The 26,797-nt window shown below is 35.5% G+C and overlaps 1 protein-coding gene across 24 annotated transcripts in view; it reads left to right on the top strand.

The window, feature by feature from the left end:
* The window catches only part of CAMK2D (calcium/calmodulin dependent protein kinase II delta), a 309,946-nt gene that overhangs the window by 232,354 nt on the left and 50,795 nt on the right, over positions 1-26,797 (top strand). For 15 of the 24 annotated variants that reach the window (XM_074396634.1, XM_003929441.4, XM_074396639.1 and 12 more), the window contains exons 8-13: positions 3,460-3,543; positions 16,387-16,481; positions 19,097-19,219; positions 20,046-20,129; positions 20,589-20,631; positions 24,254-24,291. In XM_074396634.1, coding sequence (XP_074252735.1) covers positions 3,460-3,543; positions 16,387-16,481; positions 19,097-19,219; positions 20,046-20,129; positions 20,589-20,631; positions 24,254-24,291 — 467 coding nt within the window. The remainder of the gene's footprint in view (positions 1-3,459; positions 3,544-16,386; positions 16,482-19,096; positions 19,220-20,045; positions 20,130-20,588; positions 20,632-24,253; positions 24,292-26,797) is intronic. The other 9 variants (XM_074396636.1, XM_074396635.1, XM_074396645.1 and 6 more) reach the window with 1 other exon arrangement.

Raw genomic sequence — 26,797 nt, 5'->3', positions numbered from 1 at the left:
TCTTGGCTCTGATTCTTAACAGCTGTATGATTTTTGAGCAAGTCACTTTAACTCTGTGAGATCACTATCCTCTTTGTAAATGGGATAATAAACACTTCTTCACAGGACTGTTATAAGATTGAGTGACATAGTCTATAGGAACCTGGGTGAGCTATAAAAGATGTTCAGTAAGTTTTCAAAACTGTCTTGGTATGAAACAATGACATAGTTCTTTGCATATTCAGTGAAAGTTGTTTAGTGAATCAGTGAGTAGAAGACTGAATATCAGGTCAGTAAAAGCAATAGCATTCGAATAAAAGGCCAGCGATTTTCAAATTGTTACTGATATCTAAAAACAAGCTCATCCCAAAGAAGCAATGACAGCTCATCAACGAAATTTCCACTTCATAAGTATGGTGCTATCAACAATTAAGTTATTGTTAAGGTACCTATTAGAGTAATAACTTTTAAAAGAAGCAACATCCTCAGTTCTAAGGAAATTCAGTATTTTAGAAGTATAGAAAAACATAGTATCTAAACTTCAGAGAATATACTTCTTTTTTTTTTTTTTTTTGAGACAGAGTTTCGCTCTTGTTACCCAGGCTGGAGTGCAATGGCGCAATCTCGTCTCACTGCAACCTCTGCTTCCTGGGTTCAGGCAATTCTCCTGCCTCAGCCTCCTGAGTAGCTGGGATTACAGGCACGCACCACCATGCCCAGCTAATTTTTTGTATTTTTAGTAGAGACGGGGTTTCACCATGTTGACCAGGATGGTCTCGATCTCTTGACCTCGTGATCCACCTGCCTCGGCCTCCCAAAGTGCTGGGATTACAGGCGTGAGCCACCACGCCCAACTGAATATACTTCTTTTCTCTGTTTCTTTTCTCAAGTTCAAGCAAATCTTCATGGTAACCTGAGGGAAAATGAGGCATGTGGTGTTCTACATTTCTTTCAGATGAACTGCCAGATATATTTTAAATATTAGAAGTAAAGGCATGTTTTAATAATGAATGACCTGTTTTGGTGTTTATTCATTATTTTCTGCCATTATAGTCCCATATATTTTGACTAATTTTATCTTTTAAAATGTAATATCAGTGTTTAGGGAGAAAAAGATTTGTTATTTTAATTTTTATAAAGAGCAGGACTCTTTCTTCATTATGTGAAATACCAGAGCTTCAGGCATTTGTATCATTTTATTTTAATAAATATACAAGATCTATTACAAATAAGAGAAAAATATATATACAAAACAACATAATAGATAATACAAAGCATTATGGAAGATGTTTAATGTGTTTTCTTTTTTTTAAATTACCTTTTTTTTTTTTTTTTTTTTTTTGAGATTGAGTCTCACTCTGTCACCCAGGCAGAAGTGCAGCAGCACCATATTGGCTCATTGTAACCTACATCTCCTGGGTTAAAGCAATTCTCCTGCCTCAGCCTCCTGAGAAGCTGGGATTACAGGTGCCCACCACCATGCCCAGCTAATATTTTTCTTATTTTTAGTAGATACGGGGTTTCACCATGTTGGCCAGGCTTGTCTCCAACTCCTGACCTCAGGTAATCCGCCACCTCAGCCTCCCAAAGTACTGGGATTACAGGCACGAGCCACCATGCCCAGCCAAAAAATTATTTTTCAAGTCTAAACATGTTTGTTCTTTCCCATATTTACTTTTCACTTTCTAGCCTGGTCTGTGGGAATACTGGGCAAAAATGGTAGAAGTAAACACCCTGTCCCTACACTTGATAAGATGGCTAGAAAGTTTACCAAAAAGAAATATTCAGATATATTCTGTTTCTCTTATGGAACTGGACATATTATTTGCAATACCTTTCTAGCCTTTTTGTTGCTGCTAGAAAAAAAAAGGATAACTACCAAGATCTTGGTTCATGGAAGAATTACTTTGCTTGGTTGCTGTTATGTCTCTTTTTTAAGATATTAAGGTTCTTTTTATGCCATTAAGTGACAATGGATACATTTCTAACCATCAGTAATTCTCTTTTCTCTTTGTGTTATCTATTTTTATGTTCCTATTGATTTTTCAAAGTAAGAAACATATGCTATTCCTTAAAAAGGCAAGCTCTCATTACTTTTTCTTTGAATGGAATGTATTATGATAATCCTATATTCTACAAATTTAATTTCTCACAAAGAAGGCCTTATCTGTTTTACCCGCCCCCCCCCACCATGTCTATATTTATGAGGTCACATTGTACTGTACATTGTTTCCTAATGTCTATGCATTTAGATACATGCTTCACTATTCTTGGAATAAGGACCCCACTGGTTGTAACTAAGTAAGAATGAGCATAATGGTGTTCTCTTAGAATTTTAGTCTCCAGAAGAGGTTTGTAATAATTTACATTTTAAATGATCTTTTCATTTCTTACTCACTTCCTTATCTTAGGGAAGCTTAGGAGAAATATTGTTAACATTTCCTATTTCTGGCCATATATTCTAAGTTATTGAAATCATACATTATTAAGGGTTTATTGATTTAGACAGCAGAGTACAGATTGTATAGAAAAGAATGGTTGAAATTCAGGGTGAGAAGGGATCACTGAGAACTGTAGGTAGCTAAGGAGAGTTCTAAGATGGAAATAACTTAGAGCCATTCTCTGTTAGAAAACAGGTAGAGAAAAAATATTGAGGATTCAAGGAACAGAAAAAGTAGTATCAAGGATGACAATGAGAAGTCCATTTTTAAAAGACCTTAAAAGGATTAGTCAGGTCAAGGGCTCAGAAGGAGAATGAATTCGTGTTGGATGAATGAAGGGAAACCAGATGATAGAGGATCTGAAAGTGTAAACTGAGGACATTGGATTTAATCTGGACTTTAGTAGTCAGCTTCTGATTGGAGTTTCAGAGCCTGTCAACTCTAGAGTTAGAGAAGGACAGTGAGAGTGGAGAGGACAGAAGCACTGACAAACTGTTTTCTTTCGCCATCTAGTTTTTCTCATGACATCTCCTACTTAAGTTAAATGTCTAGTTGATACTTGTTCAATAGTGATTTATCTGAATATTTCTGCATCTTCTCTTTAGTTGCCAATTACAAGTACATACTGATTATTTATTAGTACAGATGGAACTCTTTGATATATTTTGGACTTATCTCTTCTCCTGGTGAGTTCTCTATATTTCTTTTCAGGTGTAGTTTTAACTCTCGTATACATAAAGGACAATAAGAATTGCTAAGCAAAAGTGGTCCTAAGAGTACACAGTGACTTTACAGCACAGTAGATTGGCCTTCATATCTGGAAAAAAGATGTATTTTTTTCAAATGAGCTACAGGACAGGACAAACTAATGTTGATATTTCTATAAAGAGAAAGTCTACACTATTTAGTGCTCTGAGAACCTTGCTGTATCTTGAAAAACATCAGATAAAGAAGCCCCCCCAAAATTTTCTTTCTTTGTTTTTCATTTCATATTGTTTTGTCAAATCAACTGTGACTCATTAATACCTCTTTTCCATAGGTTTTGCTGGCACACCTGGATATCTTTCTCCAGAAGTTTTACGTAAAGATCCTTATGGAAAACCAGTGGATATGTGGGCATGTGGTAAGCAATTATATTTTGAAGCAAATTTTGTGATATACTAGTGTCTTAGTCCATTTAGTCTGTTATAACAATCTGTCATAGGCCAAGTGGGTTAAATAACAAAAATATTTTATTTATTTATTTATTTATTTATGTATTTAGAGATGGAGTCTTGCTCTTTCTCCCAGGCTGTAGTGCAGTGGCACATCTTGGCTCACCGCAACCTGGGTTTAAATGACTCTCTTGCCTCAAGTAGCTGGGATTACAGGTGAGCACCACCATGCCTGGCTAATTTTTATGTTTTTAGTAGAGACAGGGTTTTACCATGATGGCCAGACTGATCTTAAACTCCTGCCTCAAGTGATTCACCTGCCTCAGCCTCTCAAAGTGCTGGGTGAGCCAGCACACCCAGCCACAAAAATTTACTTCTCACAGTTGTGAAGGCTGGGAACTTCAAAATCAAGGTACCAGCAGATTCAGTGTCTGGTTAGATCCTGCTTTTAGTTTTGTAGAGCTGTCTTCTCTTTGTGCCTTCACATGGCAGAAGGGGTGAGAGGGCTCCCACAATCTCTTTTATAAGAGCATTAATCCCATTCATGAGGCCTCCATCCTACCAAAGGCCTCATTTTCCTTCCTTCCATCATATTAGGAGTTAGGATTTTAACACATGCATTTTGCAAGGGGCACAAATATTGTCTGTAACAACCACAATTTTTATAATTTAAAATATAATTTGACAATCCCTAATCAAAAAATCTGAAATTTAAAATCCTTCCAAAATCCAAAACTTTTTGAGTGCCAACGTGATTGCCACATGTGGAAAAGGCTGCACCTGACCTCATGTGATGGGTTGCAGTCAGACATGGTCAAAACTTTGTCTCATGCATAAAATTATTTAAAATATTTTATAGAATTACCTTCAGGTTATGTGTTTAGGTGTGTATAAAACATAAATGAATTTCATGTTTAGACCTGGGTCTTGTCTTCGATTTATGTATGTATAAATACTACAAAATCTGAAACATTTCTGGTCCTTAGCATTTTGGATGAGGGATACTTAACCTGTAATATCTTTTAAAATGGAAGATGATACTCTCTAGCGATCAACTTAGAGTAGAAGTTCTCAAACCTCAGTTTGCAATAAGATCATGTGGAGAGGTGTTTAATGCTATGTTTCTGATTCAGTATGTCTAGGGTAGAAACATTTACCTTTTTAACAAATTCTCAGGTGAGGCTAATGCTGCTGTTTCCTGGAACACTTTGGTAACAGGAGTGTGGAGCATTGCTCCTAGCAGTTATGCATTTATACTGCTATTTTCTCAATGTATCTAACCAGTTCTTCCAATCAATATTATGTTTGCCCAAGACACTTGACAGAGATTAATAGTAAGCTAATAAATGTCAGAAAATAATGAAATTGACCATCCTATGGAGACAAAAGTCTTATTTAGGCCTCTATCAGCCACCTCAAATCAAAAAAGCATCCTGTGCAGGCCCAAAGACATATAATGTGGAGGATTTCCACCCACAGTTTTTATAATGGAATTTTTATGTTTCAACATATACTTTGAATACAGGAAAGATTGAAAGGATGCTGCGGTATTACCCTACTAAGATTATCAATACAAACTAATCACCTGAATCCTTGACACTATGTCATTGCTACCACTCTACAAGTAGGTATTTACCCAGCTATCATAATTAGACTTTAGTGTGCTGCAGACAGATTTAATGCCTTTGGCAATTGTCAATGCATTTGTCAGCAAGCCTGGAAAAAGTTGATTTAAAAATTTACTTGATTCTGAAAACAACGTTTAGACTTGGTTTTAGTTTAAAAAGTTAATAAATTCATCATGACTACTTTATAGTGATAGATTATTCCTCACTATATTTCTTGTCAGCTTAACCTGTTTGGCAACGACTTGATGTTTGATCATAAACTGATTGGATCTTGGGCTTTCAGAGTTACCTCTATGCCTGGGAAGGCAGTAGTGAAATAGGGGATTATATATATAGTCTCGACTCCTGGGGTCAAGTCTTTACTTTGTACCTACTAATCCAGTCTTAATATATCTGAGTTGGTTTCTTTACCTGTAAAATAGGAATATATAATCCTCATTGAATTGTAGGTGGGTCAAATGCAGTGCACTTTAGAGGAAGACATTTGACAGTTGCTACTTAATTAATGGATAAGGTCTTAGGAATGCCCCAAGCTCTATCTTCCTCCTGCCTACCTGAGAGAATCTTCTAAGCATGAACTCTAAGGCATGAGCTCGAAAATGCCTTTGAATTAGAGCGTTGTCACAAAATATCTTTGTTCAAATCTAAATGTTAATGGCAGATAACTATGATATTTTCCTTGCAATAAATCAGCTCCCAGCATACATAAATCTGTTTCTGCTGATGAATTTTAAAAGCAACAGAGTGGCCTGAGACTCGGGCAGATACAGATAGGTTTTGTGAAGATACAATCATATGTTTTGAAAGATTTTAAAAATATGATAGAGCTATATTTTTGTAAAGATGGGGGATTATAGCTAAAATGCTACACTTAGACCTTGAACACCAAAGGGGTAGTATGGCATGCAATAATCAGTTACTAGGGGAAGCAGGACTTAGCATAAGGGAAATTTCATACTCTTTCTTTGCCAACTTCATCAAAAGGCCTTTTCCAGCCTCTTCTGCCTTTGTCTTTCTCTCTCCTTGTTTTCCTAATTTCCTTCCTATTTTCAACTCGTTTTTTCTTCATTCCTCCCATCTACTTCATAGGTAACCAGTATGTATAATGGTTAAGAGAACGTACTTAGGCCAGGCACAGTGGCTCACACCTGTAATCCCAGCACTTTTGGGAGGCCAGGGCAGGCGGATCACGAGGTCAAGAGTTTGAGACAATCCTGGCCAATGTGGTAAAACCCTGTCTCTACTAAAAATATAAAAAGTAGCCGGGCATGGTGGCACACACCTGTAGTCTCAGTTACTTGGGAGGCTGAGGCAGAATAATTGCTTGAACCTGTGAGGTGGCATTACAGTGAGCAGAGATCACGCCACTGCACTTCAGCCTGGATGACAGAGCAAGACTCCATCTCAAAAAAAAAAAAAAGAGAGAGAGAGAGAGAACACACTTAGCTTCTCAGTTCACTTGCTATATGACTTAATCCCTGTGGCTCAGTTCCCTCTTAGAAATGGAGATCATCAAAGTTCTTGCCTCATGGGACTGCAGAGAGGATTTTTTAAATACAATAAGTGATAGTTATCATTGCTGTTATTATATAAAGTCTTTCTTTATAAATGAAGTTTCTAGATAACTGATATATAGCATTATAGTAGACTTAAAAAACAAAATGTATTATATAACTAAGTATTATTGGTGTGATTATTTGCAGAATGCCCTCATCTGATGACCTGAATACCAAATTCTCTTTCTCCCTCTCTCTGCTTTCTTTCTTAACTTCTAAATTATTTTATCTTGTTTTATTCTGCAAAAGGTGTTATTATGAACAGATTTCACAGCTTCTGAATAACATTTCACTCTAGCAAAGAATTTAAATAAATTATCCATTTGTTCTCATATCAAAAACATTTCTTCATGTTTCAAATGTGTCACCATAAAAAAAGATAGACAAGTAGGTGACAGATATGTGAGTTATCTCTATTTAATCATGCCACATCATAAATCTGTACATATCAAAACATCATATTAGACCGCATAAATGTATTCAATCATGATTTGACAATCAAAAAAATATTAAGAATTTTTAAAAATTTTGAAACCTTTTTTTATAATGTATAAGTTTTATTGGTGTTGAAGAATATCAGATCCATTAAAAAGAAACCCAAAAAGCTAATAGTTCATACTAGGCACTCTTCTCTGGCTGTGCAGGAAAATCAATGATGAAACATATACAGGCATACCTCAGAGATTTTTTTTTTTTTTTTTGAGATGGGGTTTCACTCTTGTTACCCAGGCTGGAGTGCAATGGCACAATCTCAGCTCACCACAACCTCCGCCTACTGGGTTCAAGCAATTCTCTTCCTTCAGCCTCCCAAGTAGCTGGGGCTACAGGTGTGTGCCACCATGCCCAGCTAGTTTTTGTATTTTTAGTAGAGACGAGGTTTCACCAGGTTGACCAGGATGGTCTTGATCTCTTGACCTTGTGATCCACCTGTCTCAGCTTCCCAAAGTGCTAGAATTATAGGCGTGAGCCACCGCGCCCAGCCACCTCAGAGATATTTTAAGTTTAATTTCTGGTCTCACGATAGAACAAATATCAAAATAAAGTGAGTCACACAAATTGTTTAGTTTCCCAGTATATACAGAAGTTATGTTTACACTATAGTATAGTCTATTAAATATACAATAGCATTATGTCTAAAATGCACATACCTTACCTAAAAAATACTTTAAAATAGCCAAGCATGGCAACTCATGCCTGTAATCCTTGCATTTTGGGAGGCCAAGGCAGGAGGATTCCCTTGAGCCCAAGAGTTTGAGACCAGCCTTGGCAACCTAGATGACCCAGCTATACAGAAAGGAAAAAAAAAAAACAAAAAAAGCTATGTTGCTAAAATCATAGCTAAAATACCATCATCATCTGAGCCTTCAGCAAGTTGCATTATTTTTGCTGGTGACAAGTCTTGCCTCAGTGTTGATGTCTGTTGACTTATCAGGATAGTGGTTGCTGAAGGTTGGGGTAGCTGTGATTTTTTCTGAAAATAAGACAACAATGAAGTTTGCCACATCAATTAACTCTTCCTTTCATGAAATATTTGCAATACTCACCAAAATGTGACACAGAGACATGAATTGATTCCAAGTTGTTGGGAAAACGACACCACAGACTTCCTCAAGCCAGGGTTACCATAAACCTTCAGTTTGTAAAAAAAAAAATGCAATATCTGCAAAGTACAGTTAAAAAAAAAAAAGCACAATAAAACAACATATGCCTTTCTATCAAAATGCTCAGATCCTGCATGGGTCCTCTGCTTTAGTGAATTTGTGGTAAACACAGTCAACTACATTTTTAATAACCTATGGTATCAGCGTTTGGATTCACTGTCTTAGACTCACAAAACACACCATGTTCAATTTTAATCTTACTTTGGTAAATTTGAGTTCACTTGGTTTCTGGCTTGTCTGAGTATATTTCTGTAATATAGTTCATATATCTAACCTTTTAAAATAATGGAATATCTTATAATAGTGAGATTTCATATCTGTGAAATGTGAGAGAACTTATAAGGTAGATGCTCTAACTTTCTTGGCTGGAAAAGAGAAGAAGGATAGGTAGAGAGTACTTTCCATCTTTGCTTTCTGAATTATATAACTTTTTTTAGCTGTTAAGCAAATATTAGATACTATATTCATACATATGCACATGTGTGTACACACACACACACACACACACACACACACACACAGATATCAAGAATGACTCTTTGGAAATGTATAGCCATAAGTCATCTCACAGATTTTTTAACCCTAATTTTGCCACCTTTCACCTTGTTGTATTCTATCCTTTCTTCACATGACACTATGCAAACAGCCAAATTCCTTTGAAATGAGCCATGCCCCCACTGGAGCATGTATGTGCCACCAATTTCCATTTCTTTAGAGACTGTGTGAAGCCTTTGTCTAGAAATGCACTTAGGATCACACAGCTATGAAAATGTTTTAAATGTTATAGTATTACATATTTGGGGGAAATTGCTCCCACTAGGAACATTATAATATATTCCTTGGTTATATTCTTCGGAATATATTCTTGGTCATTGTTGCGGGATTTGGAATTGTTTTACCATTTTATTATATATCAACTTACTCATGTGACATGAAAGTAACATTAATTCACTTTATTTGTAAGATTATGTACCCCTCCTCGTTGCAATTATAATAACCACCACAGTAATGGACACAGTATTCAGTTGCTTTTAGATTGTGGCTTATCCTGAGGGAAACTGTTTTTCAGCCATTCATTTGCACTCTCTCTTGCCAATTAAATAGTGACTAATTTTTAAGAGTAGACACTGAGTTGAGTGGTAAAAAGTGACACTACTCAGAAAACAAAAGAAACTCATAACAAGCCATTTAGCAGAATGGCAGCTAGCCTTCTGTGTGAATCAAGCTCTGAACCCTCATTACAGCAGAGCAGAGTGAAGCATGGGGTTGGTATAATGATTAAAACAAGGCTGTACACTATTTTCATTAGAATCATGCAATTATCTGCATACAGGAAATCTCAAATACCAACATTACCTTGCTTTTGTGAGCTCACACAGAGTATGGTCTGACCTGTACTCTCTCTTTGGAAGCAACTAGCCAATTACTGAAAAGCAAATAATAAGCATTAATGAAGCAAGAACTTAGCTTTGTGTTCTGCCATTAACAGCAGTAAATTGATTTTTATGACTTAATTGTATGTATAACTGCTTCTGTAATTTCCTAATGAAATGAGGAAATGTTTGTAGATGTCGCTGGATCACTAATTTCTAACAGAGTTTCTTCTACAATTTGGCCTAAAAATAAATAAATAAATACTAGCCTATAAATACAGGTTTCTCTCCACCCTATGTACATGTGTGTTGTCTTGCTACTTTTCTACCTTACTTAGATATCACTCTCAACAGTTATGAGTGATAATAAATTAGTGACTGTCACGGAATATACCTTGACTTTGAACAAACTTTGGGAATTTTATGGAATATTTTTCTTCTTTTCTTACGTGGTGAATTTAGGTTCATCAATGATATGTTTTCTGGGGTTTTGCATTTTCATATTCAGCTGGGATAAGTCATTATCAGGTACTTTAATAATTTTGAAATCCCAAGCCTACTGGACATTCTGTTGCTATAACCAGTCTTGGGATTACCTTATACTTGGCCAATCACAGATAGGCTCCAAATTAGAAGGCTTTCTGCCCTCTTCCGTTATTACCTACATCTCCAACAGTCTTCAGTTCATGTAGCCTTACTCCCAATCATAGTCTTTACCAACATTCTCTTACTCTGAACTTATACACTGTCTTAAATTTCTCTACATTTACTATGTCTGGTTTCCCCAACTTGGTATTTTTCAAACTGTGAACCATAAACCACATGGTTCAGAGTGACCTAAAGTACAGCCTCCTGAGATCTACCTCAGGGCCATTGCATCAGATTCTCTGGGGTCACAGGATCCAGCAATCCCACTTCTAGTTATATATCTGAAAAAAACTGAAAGCAGCACTTTGAAGAAGTATTTGTACACCGTGTTCACAGCAGCACTATTCATAGCAACCAAGAGGTGGGAGCAACCCAAATGTCCACTGACAGATAGATAGCTTAAACAAAATGTGGTTTATGCATATAATTGTGTATTATACAACCTTAAAAAAGAAGAAAATTCTGTCACATGCTGCAACATGGATGAACCCCAAGGACATTATGCTAAGCAAAATAAGTCAGTTACAAAAGCACAAATATGATATGATTCTACTCATATGAAATATTAAAACAGTAACATTTGCAGAAGTGGAAAGTAGAAAGGCGATTACCAAGAACTGAGGAGAGAGGAAAAGTTAGTGTTTGGTTGTATATGGAGTTAGTGTTGAAAAATGAAAAAAGACTGAAGATCTGTTTCATGACAGTCTTAAATATACTGAGTACTACCAAACTATTCACTTAAAAATTGTACCTCTGGCTGTATGTGGTGGCTGACACCTGTAATCTCAGCACTTTGGGAGGCCAAGGTGGGAGAATCACTTGAGCCCAGGAGTTCTAGACCAGTTTAGGCAACATAAAAGTGTGATCCTACCTCTAAAAAAACAGAAAAAACATTAGCCTGGCATGGTAGCACACACCTGTAGTCCTAGGTAGCACACAACTGTAGTCCTAGCTACTCTGCTTGAGAGACTGAGGAGCCGAAGATCACTTGAGCCAGGGAAGGTGAGGCTTCAGTGAGCCATGACCCTGCCACTACATTCCAGCCTGGGTGAAAAAGAGTGAGACCCTGCCTTTAAAAAACGATCTATTTTATGTACTATTTATATATTTATTTATTGAGACAGGGTCTGGCTCTGTTGCCCAAGCTGGAGTGCAGTGGCACTATCTTGGCTCACTGCAACCTCTGCCTCCCAGGCTCAAGTTATCCTCCTACCTTAGTCTCCCCTGTAGCAAGAACTGCAGGTGCACACCATCACACCGGCTAATTTTCTACTTTTTGTAGAAACAGGGTTTTGCCATGTTGCCCAGGCTGGTCGCAAACTCCTGAGCTCAAGCAGTCTGTCCACTTTGGCCTCCCAAAGTGCTGGGATTGCAAGTGTGAGCCACTGCATGGGGCCTTTTTTATGTACAGTTCGATGTCATGTGTTTCAATTTAATGTTAGGTATTTTTTTTACAGTAGTTTAAAAAAAAAGATTCAATGAGAGGAGGCTCAGGAATTCGCATTTTAACAAGCTCTCCAGGTGATGCTGATGCAACACCAATGCTAAGCAACACTACCCTAGCTAATTGCAAATTCCTTTAGGAGAGCAGTTTTTAGGATTATTACAGGATACGGCAGAGGTTGCAAACAGATGAAGTCTTAGTTCAGGCTGCTGTAACAAAGTCGCATAGACTGTGTGGATTATAAACAACTACATTTCTCTCTTGTGGTTCTGGAAGCTCTAAGTCTGTGATCAGAGTACCACCATGGTCAGGTCAGGTTTTGGTGAGGTCCCTTTTCAGGGTTATAGAATGCCAACTTCTTGTTGTATCCTCACCTGGTTGTGAGAGTGCTAGCTAGCTAACTGCCTTCTTTCTAAAAGGTGCTATTCCTGTTCTTGGGGGACCCATTCTCATGAACTAATTATCTCTCAAAGGCCCCATCTCCAAATACTATCTCATTGTGATTTGGATGTCAACATATGAATTTTGAGAGCCGTACAAACATTCAGTCCATTGCAGGTGGTCTGCGGCCTTAGCCAGATATGTGGACATTTTATTCTTAGGAGTGTTGACATTATTTATTTAACTTTATAATTTATTAGCAGGTAATTTCTGTAAAAAATATCTGTTTCTAGCGTCTCTAAAATAATAATGAACAGGTGATACAATGCTGTCATTCTTAAATACTAGTTGTATCTGTCAGACACATGAACACAGCTGTGCTCCTGGTAACCACCCAACCCCACATACAGTACAGGTGCAGGTCTTTATCTCTGCCCGCTGCCAGAAGGCCTGTCAGTTTGCCACTCCTAGTACATGGCATAGATAGTTTCCATCCTCTGCAACATGCCTTCCTATCTTGCTGGCATTGATCTTCTGGCTATTTGTTCTACCCGTTGTTGACTATTTAGGTCACAGAGTGTTAGTTGAGCACTTTCTCTATTGGAAATGTATGATGATTTTCCATTAATGATATTACAATAAGGTAAGAGAGAGCCATACTTATCACTCATGTAATTAATTGTATATTTCCAAATTCCACATGCATTTTGCTTGTAAGCATATAATGTACCCCTTTGTTTACTGAGAACACTCAGTAACTGTCTTAGATTTTTCCATTAACTTCCCACCATGTACTCAGAGTCATCTAGCAGTCCTTCTTCATATCTCCTTTTCTAAGAAGAGCCTTAACATGATTATAGGTTTAACAACTTTTTTGACATTAATTTTTATTAAAATCAGTTTTGAATATTATTGATGATGCAGTCTTTCTACCTAATTATAATCAATGCTTCTCAAAACTCTTACTAACTGGACATCTCTAGCATCTCCCAAGCACAGATATATACATAAATAATGAAGGCTCAGGCCTGTGATGCTGGCAGGATGGGCAACTGTCATGGACTTCATATTGCTAGGAAGCTCCATAGCCACTGATGAGACCAGAAGTGGCATGATAAACAGTACAAGAAAGCCCATCTGGGCACAGCCCTGAAGGCCAACCTTTTTGGAGGTGCTTCTCATGCAAAAGGAATCGTGCTAGAAAAAGTAGGAGTTGAAGCCAAGCAGCCAAATTCTGCCATTAGGAAGTGTGTCAGGGTCCAGCTGACCAAGAATGGCAAGAAAATCACAGCCTTTGTACCCAATGATGGTTGCTTGAATTGTATTGAGGAAAATGATGAAGTTCTGGTTGCTGGATTTGGTCGCAGAGGTCATGCTGCCTGGAACAACACTTTTAAAAAAACTGTTTAGAGAACCTAGCTAAAGGAAAAAGTAGCTGCAATGAATGTTTAAGACAGGACCAAATGGACATCTTTGCTAGTAAGTCAAGATCTCTCAGTTAGACAACACAAAGTTTTAAATTTTAAGTTACCATTCCTAATAAAGTTCATAGATAAAGAAAAAAGTGGCTGCAGGGAATGTTTAGAGCATCATTATGTCTGTCCTGCTTTGTGGTTGAAACAGTTACTGGCTGGGCGCAGTGGCTCAAGCCTGTAATCCCAGCACTTTGGGAGGCCGAGGTGGGTGGATCACGAGGTCAAGAAATCGAGACCATCCTGGTCAACATGGTGAAACCCCGTCTCTACTAAAAATACAAAAAAAAAAAAAAAAAAAAAAAATTAGCTGGGTGTGGTGACGCATGCCTGTAATCTCAGCTACTTAGGAGGCTGAGGCAGGAGAATTGCCTGAACCCAGGAGGCGGAGGTTGCAGTGAGCCGAGATCACGCCATTACACTCCAGCCTGGGTAACAAGAGTGAAACTCCATCTCAAAAAAAAAAAAAAAAAGAAAGAAAGAAACAGTTACTAAACCTCTCAGCCTGTTTCTTCATCTGTAATATAATGCAGATAATAACAATATCTACCTCATAGCATTGTATAAGGATTAAATGAGATAATGCATCAAAGCACACATAACTCTCAATGTTATCTGTAATAAAATGTATTAATATTACATTATCCTTATGCCATGAGTCTCATACTTGTTCTATACATTCAGAAAATAGAACTACAAAAGAGCATAAGTCAGAAGGGTCTTAGATGCTTGTCTAATAATGAAGTCGAAGTAAACTTACAAACGGTGTTTATTTAAATAGGCATTGACAATTGCACATCAAGCTAGTCAATAGTACCATAATAGTTTTTTTTAATTATTATTTTTATATAAGTCTTTGGGTCTGAAAGTGTTTTTTTTTAATCTTCACATTTATGCTATTTTTTTATTTAAAGTACATGTTTTTGTAGACAATCCTCCATCAAATAACTAATTTGTGTGCATCTATGTACGTATTGGCTGCTTTTCTTAAGGAATGAGCCACTGTGAGCTTCCTCTTCCCAGAGAAACACCACAGCAACGGTCAACTGCAGAGATAATTCATAAGACAAACAGCCTGTGTTGTGAATGCTAAATGTCTCAGTTATGAGACTTTTATAATTTTATAACAGTCCAACTCCAGATGTGTATTAGGAAAATGTTCATATTCAATGGAAACTACCACTGTTGCAAAGCAAATTTTCTTGGTTACAAGTACTCAGGCACAGCTTTTTTTCTACTTGCATCCTGAGAACACAAACACAGACACTCATGATCATCATTACTATCATCATTTTCATTAAACGCATGGAAAAGTTATTTTTATGTCCTGAAGGTGAGGTACCAGTATACTGTGATTTTCTTCATAGTCTTTTTTTTACCTTAAGAATGTTGTTAAAAATTTTTTATCCTTGTATTGATTCACATAACTTGAAAAATCTGCTTATGAACTGTATCTTCCTGAAGCAGGCTGTAAAATTATACGATAATTAAACCATTGCTTAAAAAATATTTCAGTGCAACAGTGTCTATTATATAAAGATGTCCAGACTGGTGGACAGGATCAGGGTTAGGTCTCCTTGGTACAGAGATCAAGAGACCACCTTGGATAAGGGAAAAAAAGTAAGTCTCAGAATACACCTGGCGAAGTATCACCTGTCTTACTCTTCTTTCTCAGGTTTCCCAGGGTTAAGGAAACATAGCAAGAGAAAAGCAAACAGAAGAGGTCAGAGGAATGACTGCCTTCCTCCGGAATAACGAGCTAGGAAAGAAACCAAAGGCCTTAAGTAGGGTAACAAAATATTTGAAAAGTGGCAGGAGAAACATTTGATGACAGAGAAAACCATTGTAAAAAAATGACCTCAGACATTTAGACAGCAGATATGATTTAAAAATTTAAAAACTGAACACGGAACTTTTTTTAATTTTAAAAGTTAAATTAGATGTTGATTAACTTGCAAATAATAACCAGTTTGTGAAAAATATAGCAAATTATATTACAGCCAACTGTTTATTACTTTGAATTTTCTGTGCCATTTTGCCCTTATTTTCCTTTTTCCTCTCCCATAATGTATATTCTGTAGTATTGTTGGCTTAGTTGTTTGACTGAGAACTTGAAATTTTTGAAGACTAAGATTACTGAAAAGAAAAGGGTTTTGTCTCTATGTGGTATCCACACTTGCAGGGATTCTGGCTGTTTAGAAGGTGAATTTATAACCAGGAAACCATTGCTCAACAAAATGTCCCAATTACCATGAAAACAACTATGAGGAAATAAATAACATGCTTGGTTTTTAAACTTCAACCTAACAGTGACTAAAATCATAGTCTCTATGTAGATAAGAATTCAGGGAGACCCTATATAGACAAGAGTTCAGGGAGGCCTAAGAATGTCGCCCTAAATGACAGGTATGTTTCATCTTTAGAACTGCCCTGCCATGCCTCTTTAGAATTCTTTGGTGCATGTATTGACTGACACAGTGTCAGAGTCCCGACTGCTGTAGAATAGAGCATAACACGTCTCTCTGAAGTTTTCCTACAATCCTGTTTTCTCTATTTTAAAGATTGTGGCTTAATATCATTGTGAATCAGCCACATTTAATTTATTATTGTCTATTTGACTTAAAATTATGTTAACATTGTAATCTCCAGGTGTCATTCTCTATATTCTACTGGTGGGGTATCCACCCTTCTGGGATGAAGACCAACACAGACTCTATCAGCAGATCAAGGCTGGAGCTTATGATGTATGTAATAACTATTTATATCACTTTAAATGAAGATTTGTTTTTGCTTCTTGACCAAGTGTCAGATCTTTGCATTATTCTTTTAACAATTTTTACCATTTTCTCTTATTATTTTCCTCTCTCTTACAGAAAGAGAAAAAGAAATACAGCATATGTATTCACTTTATATTTCCTTTTAGCTCACTATCTCCTAACAGTGAAAGAAAAGCAATGTGAAGTCTCTGAAGAAGGACTCTCAAAATATTTGGATCTTAGTGCATTTTGAAAACATGAAAATTAAAATATTTCTGCTATAGAAATGATTGCCTATGTAGTTGAATTATATTCTCAAATATCTGTCACATAATTTTCAAATATATACCAACAGTATTTTATAGTGATCCTATATCAAATAGAACATTATCCCACTATACCAGTTTCTGGGTTTTGTTTTTTTGTTTTTGTACTGTTTATGTAATGGGCTACTATGCAAGCTTTTTTGAAAAATTTGAAAGTCACGATTCTAATATATTTAGCTTGTAATTAGAATATCTGCAAGTAGAAAATATATATTGTATGTGTGTATATATATGTGTTTGTGTATATATATGTGTGTGTGTGTGTATATATATATATATACACATTCATGAATTAAGTTCAGAATCTGAAGAGGAAGCCAGAAGGCTTTATCTACTTTTCTTTATGGCTTAATTTTGTGTTTATGATATCACTTGCTCTCCTTTGATGCATATTCTTGTAAATATGATTTACCACTTCCTCTGATTTCCCCTCATACAGCCCTTTGGAAATCCATGTGCAGGGTCTGGGCATGCTTTCCATGTGTTATTAAGTAGAGTAAATACAGAGTAGCAATACTGGGTTCACCTTTTGTGCACAAGTTGAAAGTACAATGTGAAAGTGAGAAGAGAAAATATAAAATGTCTGTACTCTATCATGTCTCATGAACTCTTCAATCCATTTCTGATAAAATTTTGTATTTAGATAGATGTGTGTGTCAGTTAGCAAGAATTTAAAATGTGTATTCTTTGAATTTCTAAGCATTCCGTTATTCCCAGACTAGTAATTGGAACAAATCATTATTTACATGGCAACGGCTAGCACATTGACCATCTTTACTGACTAGAACCAGCCCCTCTCTGGGCAGACACAGCCCTGCAAATGCACTGCTTGGTAAACCTGGAGGAGTGCTTTCATGAGAATTAGAAAACTCAGGAAAAGGTTTGCCTTTCTTCAGGCTGAACCTACCCCTCATTTGCTATCGGGAGACCTGTACAACATTAAGAAACAGCCTTGCGTGTTTCTTTAGTAGCTCCTTATAGCTGGAAAGCTTTTACAACTGCCAAAGATAAGCTTCAGGAATTTAAAAAATGACCATTGTTAAACCAGCAAAAAGTACAGGTATTAGAGTCAATATCATTTTTCTCATGTTTTATTTTGCCAATGAGTCACAAGTTCCCCATTTTAAAACTACTAAAAGTAAACTGATTTAATTCCATGACACAGTGACAATGGCTTTGTTTTTCAAGATTGTCTATACAAATTCATGAATTGGAAAATAACCTAATATTCCATCATTTTGCAACTAATGTGATGTAAATTTCCCTTAACCATTGAAGGACGGTATTTCTACTAAATATGCTAATAATGTAAAAGTAAGTTTAATAATCATCAGTACAAAAAAATAACATAAAGAAAGGAAAAGGAGAAGTAGCTTTTTTAATATAGTTTTAATGTAAAAAAAAGAAATAATGGGAAGTTATCAGATTTGATTACTTTCATACACTTTGGTGAAATTTCTAATTGGGCAGATTAAACTTCTTGGTTGGTTAAAATGAAACCTTGCTGAAGCTTCTTAGGTCTCAGATACTTCTCACTACAGCACTCCAAGTAGCCATGATTAATGGGTCAGTTTTGGCACAGGAATTGAAGCTGTTTTATTACCTCTGCTATTACTGCTTATGAATTGTGAAAGTATATAATGCCTCATTTTGAACTTCGGCATAATATCATAATGACATTGCTACACGTGGCAACCTCTTTGCTTTTATTAAGTTTTGCAAACAGTTTTGAGAAAGATTGTATAAAATTTCATTTTCAGATCAAAGCAGAGATACTTTGAGAACAGAAGATTCTTAAATTCTTTTCTTTTGAATTTTAAAAATGTATTTACTGTATGTGACAAGCAGCTTGTACATATGTCGGTCCTTTATCAGATACTCTAATATATGTAGTTTTCTGCATAGAGGGGGAGAATAGATCGAAATGGTTTTATTTAGATCTATTTAGAAACAAGTATCAAGTTTGGTAGCTGAGAGTAGAGTTTTAGTGGCATAAAAGAATGGTCATAGTAGTCCAAATGTATTTTTAAAATATTAAGAAAAATAGTGTCAAATTTGAGGAGGATCTGGAGATTTCAGTAAATTTCCTAATGTGTCAATTGCTAAGGTAACAAATATGGCACTAAGTGAAAGGTTTTATTTATTTTAAATACGATTTAACATATATAAAAGAAATTTATGAAGAAATTCACTACTTGAGGGAATGATTCATGTAGTTGACGCTGCCCTGTTTGTGTGTCTATTTTTAAAACTTTTTATAAATTTATAATTTTGAAGTTTCCATCACCGGAATGGGACACGGTGACACCGGAAGCCAAAGACCTCATCAATAAAATGCTTACTATCAACCCTGCCAAACGTATCACAGCTTCAGAGGCACTCAAACACCCATGGATCTGTGTAAGTAAAATTCTCCAAAACTTCAAGAGCTAAAATGAAAAAATAAGCTCTCCTTTAATATATTGTTTATGGATTTAAAATAATTTTGCAAAGAAAGAGGATACTCAGAATGAATGAATTTTTGACTCAAGGTGTTTAAGAAAATGAATTTTATGATGGTAAAAATGCAGTTTTCAATAGCAAATTCTGAACTGCAGAGATTGCTAAATAAACATTGCTTGCAGTAACAAAGGAATGAGTATTCTCCATATCAATTATTGACAATACTCATGAATGAGGTTAAAAAAATAACACAAAAATTAAATGTGTCCCAGAAGAAAAGATTTAACAAAGTTCAATTATTTGTCATTAGGCAACTTTAGAAACAAGTATGAAGTTTGGTAGCTGAGAGTAGAGTTTTAGTGGCATAAAAGAATGGTCATAGTAGTCTGAATGTATTTTTAAAATATTAAGAAAAATAGTGTGAAATTTGAGGAGGATCTGGAGACTTCAGTAAATTTCCTAATTTGTCAGTTGCTAAGATAACAAATATGGCACTAAGTGAAAGGTAATCCAATCAAATGTGATGAATACATTGAAATAAAGACAATTTGAGAAATTATTAATATTGATTTCTGTACTTTCTGTACATCAATGTTGCATCTCGGTCACAAGTAATCTTGGCAAAACTGAAATTTTTTTTTTAGGTAAGTTTGACAATTGAATGCTTAGAAGCTGATCATGCAGGGTGCAGCACCATTAATAAAGATTTGATGAAGTCAAGGATATTATATTTAGCATGTTTTACATATTCTCAATTAAGTCACTTTTTTTCCTCTTCTTCTAGCAACGTTCTACTGTTGCTTCCATGATGCACAGACAGGAAACTGTAGACTGCTTGAAGAAATTTAATGCTAGAAGAAAACTAAAGGTAAGCAATTTTACATTTTTGTGGGGAAGTAGATTTGGCAGCCTGAGAAGTGAAATACTATGTGAGGAAAATAACTTCTAGCAAAGACTTTCAATTATGTGGACCTCAATACTCTCATTATTCTTTTTTTGGGTCTTGGGAAAATGGAATATACACCAGAATCAAAACTATGATGAAAAGCTAGAATCATTCTGGCAACACATGCTGTGGGTCCTTTCTTCACTGGAAAACAGCTGTGCAATTTGATAATGAGAATCTGGCCCGCACATGAGGGCGGTCCCAGCATCATGAAAGACAAAGGCCTTTGACTCTCAGGAAACAAAAAACAAAAATAAACAATCAAAAATACCCTAACTGAAAGTAGGGCCAGGAAAAGATTTGTTATCAAAGACTGTATATTTGTTAGGTCCGGGGTTTGCATAGGCAACATTGACTTTTGTGTTCTAATTTTTTTGACAGGGTGCCATCTTGACAACTATGCTGGCTACCAGGAATTTCTCAGGTACATGCATTGATTACTCTGCTTCTTATCCTTTGGTCTTCTTTTTAAGTAGTCTGGTTTTTTTTGTCTATGGAATTTTAAAAATCTAATAATTAGAGAAACCTCATTGTTCAGGCGTGGCAAATGTGTGGCACAGATTCCTTCTACACCTGCGGCTGCCGTTAGCAGTCTGCCTGGGAGCTGTCTGCCGCAGAGCCTCCATGACTGCACCCCTCACAAGAGTGCTTCTGGCAGCTCTGGCCACCAGTCAGTGCTGGTGTAAGACTAGCCTCATCTGTCAAATGCTGGGGCTCATACTAGTTGTGGAAATAAATACTGACTCATTTGCAATCTCAGCATTTCACACCTAGAATTTATTATTGAGATTTCATAAAGTAATAACTATGAATAAGTTATTTTTGGTCTCATTTTCATAGGGAATCCCAGTATGCAAGATTTTTAAAAGAAGACCATTATTGAGGAACCCAGTTCTCTTAGACCTAAGTTCATTCAAAAGTATAGTAGTTTCTTGCCATGCTATAAGAATGATTACAACTGTCAAAGGTATCTAACCCAAGAATTTACAGAGCATCTTACACACAGTACTATCAGTGTATAATAAATGTTCCTCGAAATGATTCTATGGTTAAAATAAGTTTGTTAAATAATAGGCTAAAAGAAAGCAAACCAAGGCTGGACACAGTGGCTCACACTTGTCATCCCAGCACTTTGGGAGGCCGAGGCAGGTGGATCTCCTGAGGTCAGGAGTTCGAGACCAGCCTGACCAACATGGAGAAACCCTGTCTCTACTAAAAATACAAAATTAGCCAGGCATGGTGGCACATGCCTGTAATCCCAGCTACCCAGGAGGCTGAATCAGGAGAATCACTTGAACCTGGGAGGCAGAGGTTGAGGTGAGCTGAGATTGCACCACTGCACTCCAGCCTGGGCAACAAGAGTGAAACTCCATCTCAAAAAAAAAAAGAAGCCAAACCATTTCTTTATAGTAAGAGTCACTCTCTAAAAATGGAGATAAACTATATATTACTCAAAGAAATTACTTGAGTTTTGCAACCTCCTTCTTTGATAGAATGTGGTCAAAGGATCACATTCCCAAAAGTCAATTCTTGTTCAATGCTAAGCAGTCTTATGTGGGAGAAAGGACTGGAGCAGCATTTAAGCTGCACTTGGTAACCTTTGGCCCTTTAGACTTGGAACACTTCTTAAACATTGGTGCCAAAAATACTACCACTTTAGTTTGTGTATTGTTTACATATCAGTGATCTGCAGCATCAAATTATCCAGCTATTTTTTCAGTTCTTTATTTTCTGCTACATACTTAGCCTGGGTGTTATAGTGTTTTCAGATAATAATCCATAATATCATTGCTAAGTGTTCTTCAACCAACTTCTACTTATTATTTACAACTGTATTAAGTGGTCATTTTTCCCCCCACCTTTGCATTTAGTTGCAATTAGTGGGAAACCATAAGAGGCCTTTCAAAGACTGTTAAACAGCAACAGTAGTACAATGAATAATGCTACAAATTAAGGGACTGTGTTGGTCCGTTGTATGTATTTTGTCCAATTTGTTTAGTGTAATAAAACCTTGTTGCTGCCTTTGTCAAGTTACCTGTTTCATAAACAGTAGATTAGTATGGTTGACAGTTATATGAGTGAGTTCAGTGCCATCTCATTAAATATTAACCCATATATACTATATTCAAATAAATTTCACTGTGGCCCAATAATTAGTGAATCATTAAAAGGTAGGATTATTTATGTAGCATAAATCGTTAATAGCAACCTAACCCAAACTTTTATAAATTTTCAGACTTAAAATCGTGCATTTTGTCAAAGTGTTAAATACAATCTTGGACATAAATTGGGCCTTTATTAATGTATGTACCCATATATAGAAGCTTTCTGTTTACCTCACAGTTTCCTTTTCATCATCCTGTAGACTAAAAACTCATGACTAATATGTGTTTTTATATTGTTTCTGAATGTCTTAGCATGAAAGAGCAAATTTTTTTTCTCCATCACCTCAAAATCAACTGAATAACATTAGACCCAGTTACAACATCTTGTACTTGATACTGCATTTTAGTTTTCAGTATTTTATTCATTCTACTTCATTGCCAAACATGCTCTTTAAAGTAATTTGTCCATAAGTATATGGTTATAAAGTTGTTTTTATTTTTTCTTTTCTTCCTTTATGTGGAATATATTTCTTGTGAGGTAAGGTGAATAGTAACCAAAAGGGACATTTCTGCATCTCCCAGGCCAAATCCCTGCTTACCCTGAATCATTGTCTTCTCTTTGCTTGCTATTGCGATTTCAATTATTCTGAGTTTGCTTTCTAACCTATTAACTGCCACAGGATTGATTTAGTATTTCTTTTTAGCTCCAGGCAAACAATATAATAGCTAAGGCAACTATTTCTTACAATCTCAATTAATAATAAATTAATAGCTTTCTTGCTAAAGACTAAATGAAATTAACATTTTTGTATCTTTAAGTAAATTTAAAAATATACCAATATGATATTGAAATAATGCCCCAAATCAATGAACATCAGTAAATTACGTGTTCATGCAGTTCTATTCCAGCTAGGTATTTCCATTTTTGAAGCCAAATTCTATTCTTACATACTTAAATAAGTATATGTAATTAATATTAAATGAAAGCATGAGTGTATATTGTGTCCTTCATATTTGTGAATGTTCTATTCTTGGTGTACTAATTGTCATTGACACTTATATTATCTGTTCACTGTGTATATACACGTTCATTAGTAGATTTTTTTGAAATAATTGCTTCACCTTTTAATATACTCAAGAAGTTTAGTAACAGAAGGAATGTTAAAAGTTCCCCGCCAAGAAAAATGAAGTTTTATATAACACCATAAGCTTTAAGATTTCTCTGATTTAGTTGAAAATTTTTTGTGTGTTGTCTCAAATTTTATTTTTACTTTTTCATTGTAAAGTCTTTTGTTTGTATTCTGATTTTAAAGTATAAAAGAATACATAGTGCCATTTTTTAATATCATATGCTAAACATTTAAAAAATTTGCTCTAGGCCAATAATATACCATTTTATTTAAATAGTAATATTTTTTGTAAAAGCAAATTGTCTGACTTCAAGAATATAATGAAGATGTTATTTAGCCAGAGCAAATTTTACAAATGAGTTTTCAACCTCTAAAAAGAGGGGCTTAAATGGCAGAACTGACATGGTCACCATACATGTGGTGTGAATGAACATGTAATACAATCTGTCAGCTGATGTTCAAAGACTGAAATCAACTTTCTGGATTACAAAAAGATAGTCCAGTTAAAGTTCCAGTATCCTTTTCGCAATCAACAGTGAAATAAAGTCCAATAAACACAACTGGCAAAGTATTCAATTATATACAATGAACTACTCTTTAGTTCTAAATTTGCTGTGGCAAACCAAGAAAAGTGATACTGTGTTTCAATGTTCTGTAAGCTCGCGCTCATCAGTGTGACTTTGATAACTTGCCATATGTTGGCCATAACTCAGCAAAGGTGGTAGAAGGAGACAATAACCTGACTGCTCTGTTGCCTGGCTGTGGGTTTCTATGCATAACTCACTAAACTGATTTTATTCTCATTTTACAGCAGCCAAGAGTTTGTTGAAGAAGCCAGATGGAGTAAAGGTAAGTTAAACAGATGCCCCTAATCCATTTCTGACTTTCAGATGCTGGATAATCTTTAAATGTTAACTATAATTCCTAAGTCTTTGCAAGTTCTATTTTTTATTGTTTCTGATAAATGTTGCAGGTTGAAATAGAAATGATTTAATATACAAATATGATTAACACTTATACCAAGAAAAGCTGTATTTCTTCTATTGGATTATATATGAAATAGTCATGAAAAAATAATATTGTCATACAATACAGAGTTTCTGTAGAAACTGAATGTCTGAATTCTCTCTGATTTACTACAGTTCCAAACTAACATGGTGACATAAAAGTCTGTAAAAACCAAATGCTTTTCCAAATAATTATGCTGCATATGTGAAGGCCGTTGAAGTGTATAGCCTGAAAAATACTCACATTGGGGTATGGAAAATAGAATGTCAGATGACTAAAATAATGTGGTTGGGCAGTTTTTATCAAGGTCATAATTATTCCTGTTTTAATTATTCCTGTGTTTATATCAGAAGGTGTTGAGATATATTCAAGATGAATGTTTTGAACAAATATTACAAAAATCTTACAAGAAAAATAATAGCAGGATATTTTTACTTTACAGGTTTCTAAACAAAATAATTCAGTTTCTTTCCTACTGATTGTGTTTTGTTTCAAGGGAATTTATTCTTGTTGGAATGTAACCTCATATGTGCATAATGATGTTTGTTATATTTTCAGAGTATCACCTAAATGTTTTATTTCTTTAATCCTTTTCTTTCTCTTCCAAGGGCAGATGCCATACATTCTTCATCAACACTTCAACATTCTTGGGAATTAATTAGTTTTCTAACATTTGAATTTGACCCAAAGTCAGGTGGTCAGTTCATATTGAAAGCATAACAGAGAAAATCATTTGTCACTTTAAATGTTCATGTTCAGTCATTCAGTCATTTCTTTAACACCTGTCTGTGTGCAACTTGGAAATTTCCAGAGCATGGATGATTATGCATTTGTCATTTCCTTTGGGATGCCATTTCCATTTACCAATTGCTTTCCTCAACCTGCAATTTTGTCTTCATTTTGATTTGTTTATTCCATTTAGATTTTAATAATGATAGTTGAAGACTGCCTTTTTCCCAATGTTGCAATAGTAGAAATGTAGTATCTTACATTTTCCAAATATTTTCTTCTCCTGGGCTTTCCTGTACCATTCAGTGTTGGAGGGCTCACAGTTCCTATTGAGATATTTATTTTCATTACTATTTTTACATAGAAAACATTTCCAGAACTTTTTTTTTTCCATTCAACTTATAGCTCCTCTTTAAAAACAAAATTATTCTGTACTCCATGCTTTGATACTCTAAATTCAACCGGTCATATTTTTTTCTTTTCCTTTCTCTTTGACTGGTCAATTCAGAAAAGGAAATCCAGTTCGAGTGTTCAGATGATGGTGAGGATCTCTATCTGCCAGATTTCTCCTCCTGTGAAAATTCACACTTAGGAATAAAAGTCTTATTTACCTATGATAGTGTAAGTGGAAAGGGTGTAGGACCATTACAGGTCAGTGTTAATCAACTATCAAAACACACAGTACTCCTCTTACATGCTATATTGTTTTACTCTGAAGTTGAATTTGTTAACCATGTAAAAAGTTATATTAACAAGTTTGCCCTTTTACATGGACAAAGTACAATTCTCTCTTTGAAAATAAAAAGACCATAACAGAATTTGTGTATAATGATAAGTAAAAAAATGCTATATGATTATTTTTAAATGTTCTTCATGGTTGCTAAAATAGGTGTGATTTACAGGACAACATAATACGTTCACCATGGAGTTTATAAAGGTGTAAAAGTGATCTTACAATGTATTAATTCTAGTTAAATACCTTAAAAAGAAATATTTATTAACCTCAAAACAATAAACTCAACACCTGAGAAACAGGAATATCTTGCCCTGCCTCATGAAAGTAATTCAGTGCATTGTACAATTATCTGATTTGATTATTTGACTCATGTTTTTTTAAAAAAAGAAAAATACCCTGCTTCTACTAATATTTAAGAATTATATCACACAAAAGCACCAGAGTTCTTATAAGTTTAAAGACATCTATGGTCTGGGAATGGAGTCTTACACCTGCAATCCCAGCACTTTGAGAGGCTGAGGCAGACAGATCACCTGAGTTCAGGAGTTCAAGACCAGCCTGGCCAATATGGTAAAACCCTATTTCTACTAAAAAAAAAAAAAAAAAAAAAAAATTAGCCGGGCATGGTGGCCATACCTGTAATCCCAGCTACTCGGCAGGCTGAAGCAGGAGAATTGCTTGAACCCAGAAGGCAAAGGTTTCAATGAGCCAAGATCTCACCATTGCACTCCAGCCTGGGCAACAAGAGTGAAACCCTGCCTCAAAAAAAAATTTTTTTAAGACGTCTATGGCTGAACCCGTTCTTGATATTTGACTCTTTTAAAAGAACTACTTCTAGCCTTTTGCTTAGAAATTCTCCTATTGTTTTTCAATAAATTAATA

Source organism: Saimiri boliviensis, chromosome 3 (genome assembly GCF_048565385.1).
Source record: "Saimiri boliviensis isolate mSaiBol1 chromosome 3, mSaiBol1.pri, whole genome shotgun sequence".
NCBI lineage: Eukaryota > Metazoa > Chordata > Mammalia > Primates > Cebidae > Saimiri > Saimiri boliviensis.
The sequence above is the reverse complement of the archived record's forward strand: the minus strand, read 5'-3'. Positions and strand labels throughout refer to the sequence as shown.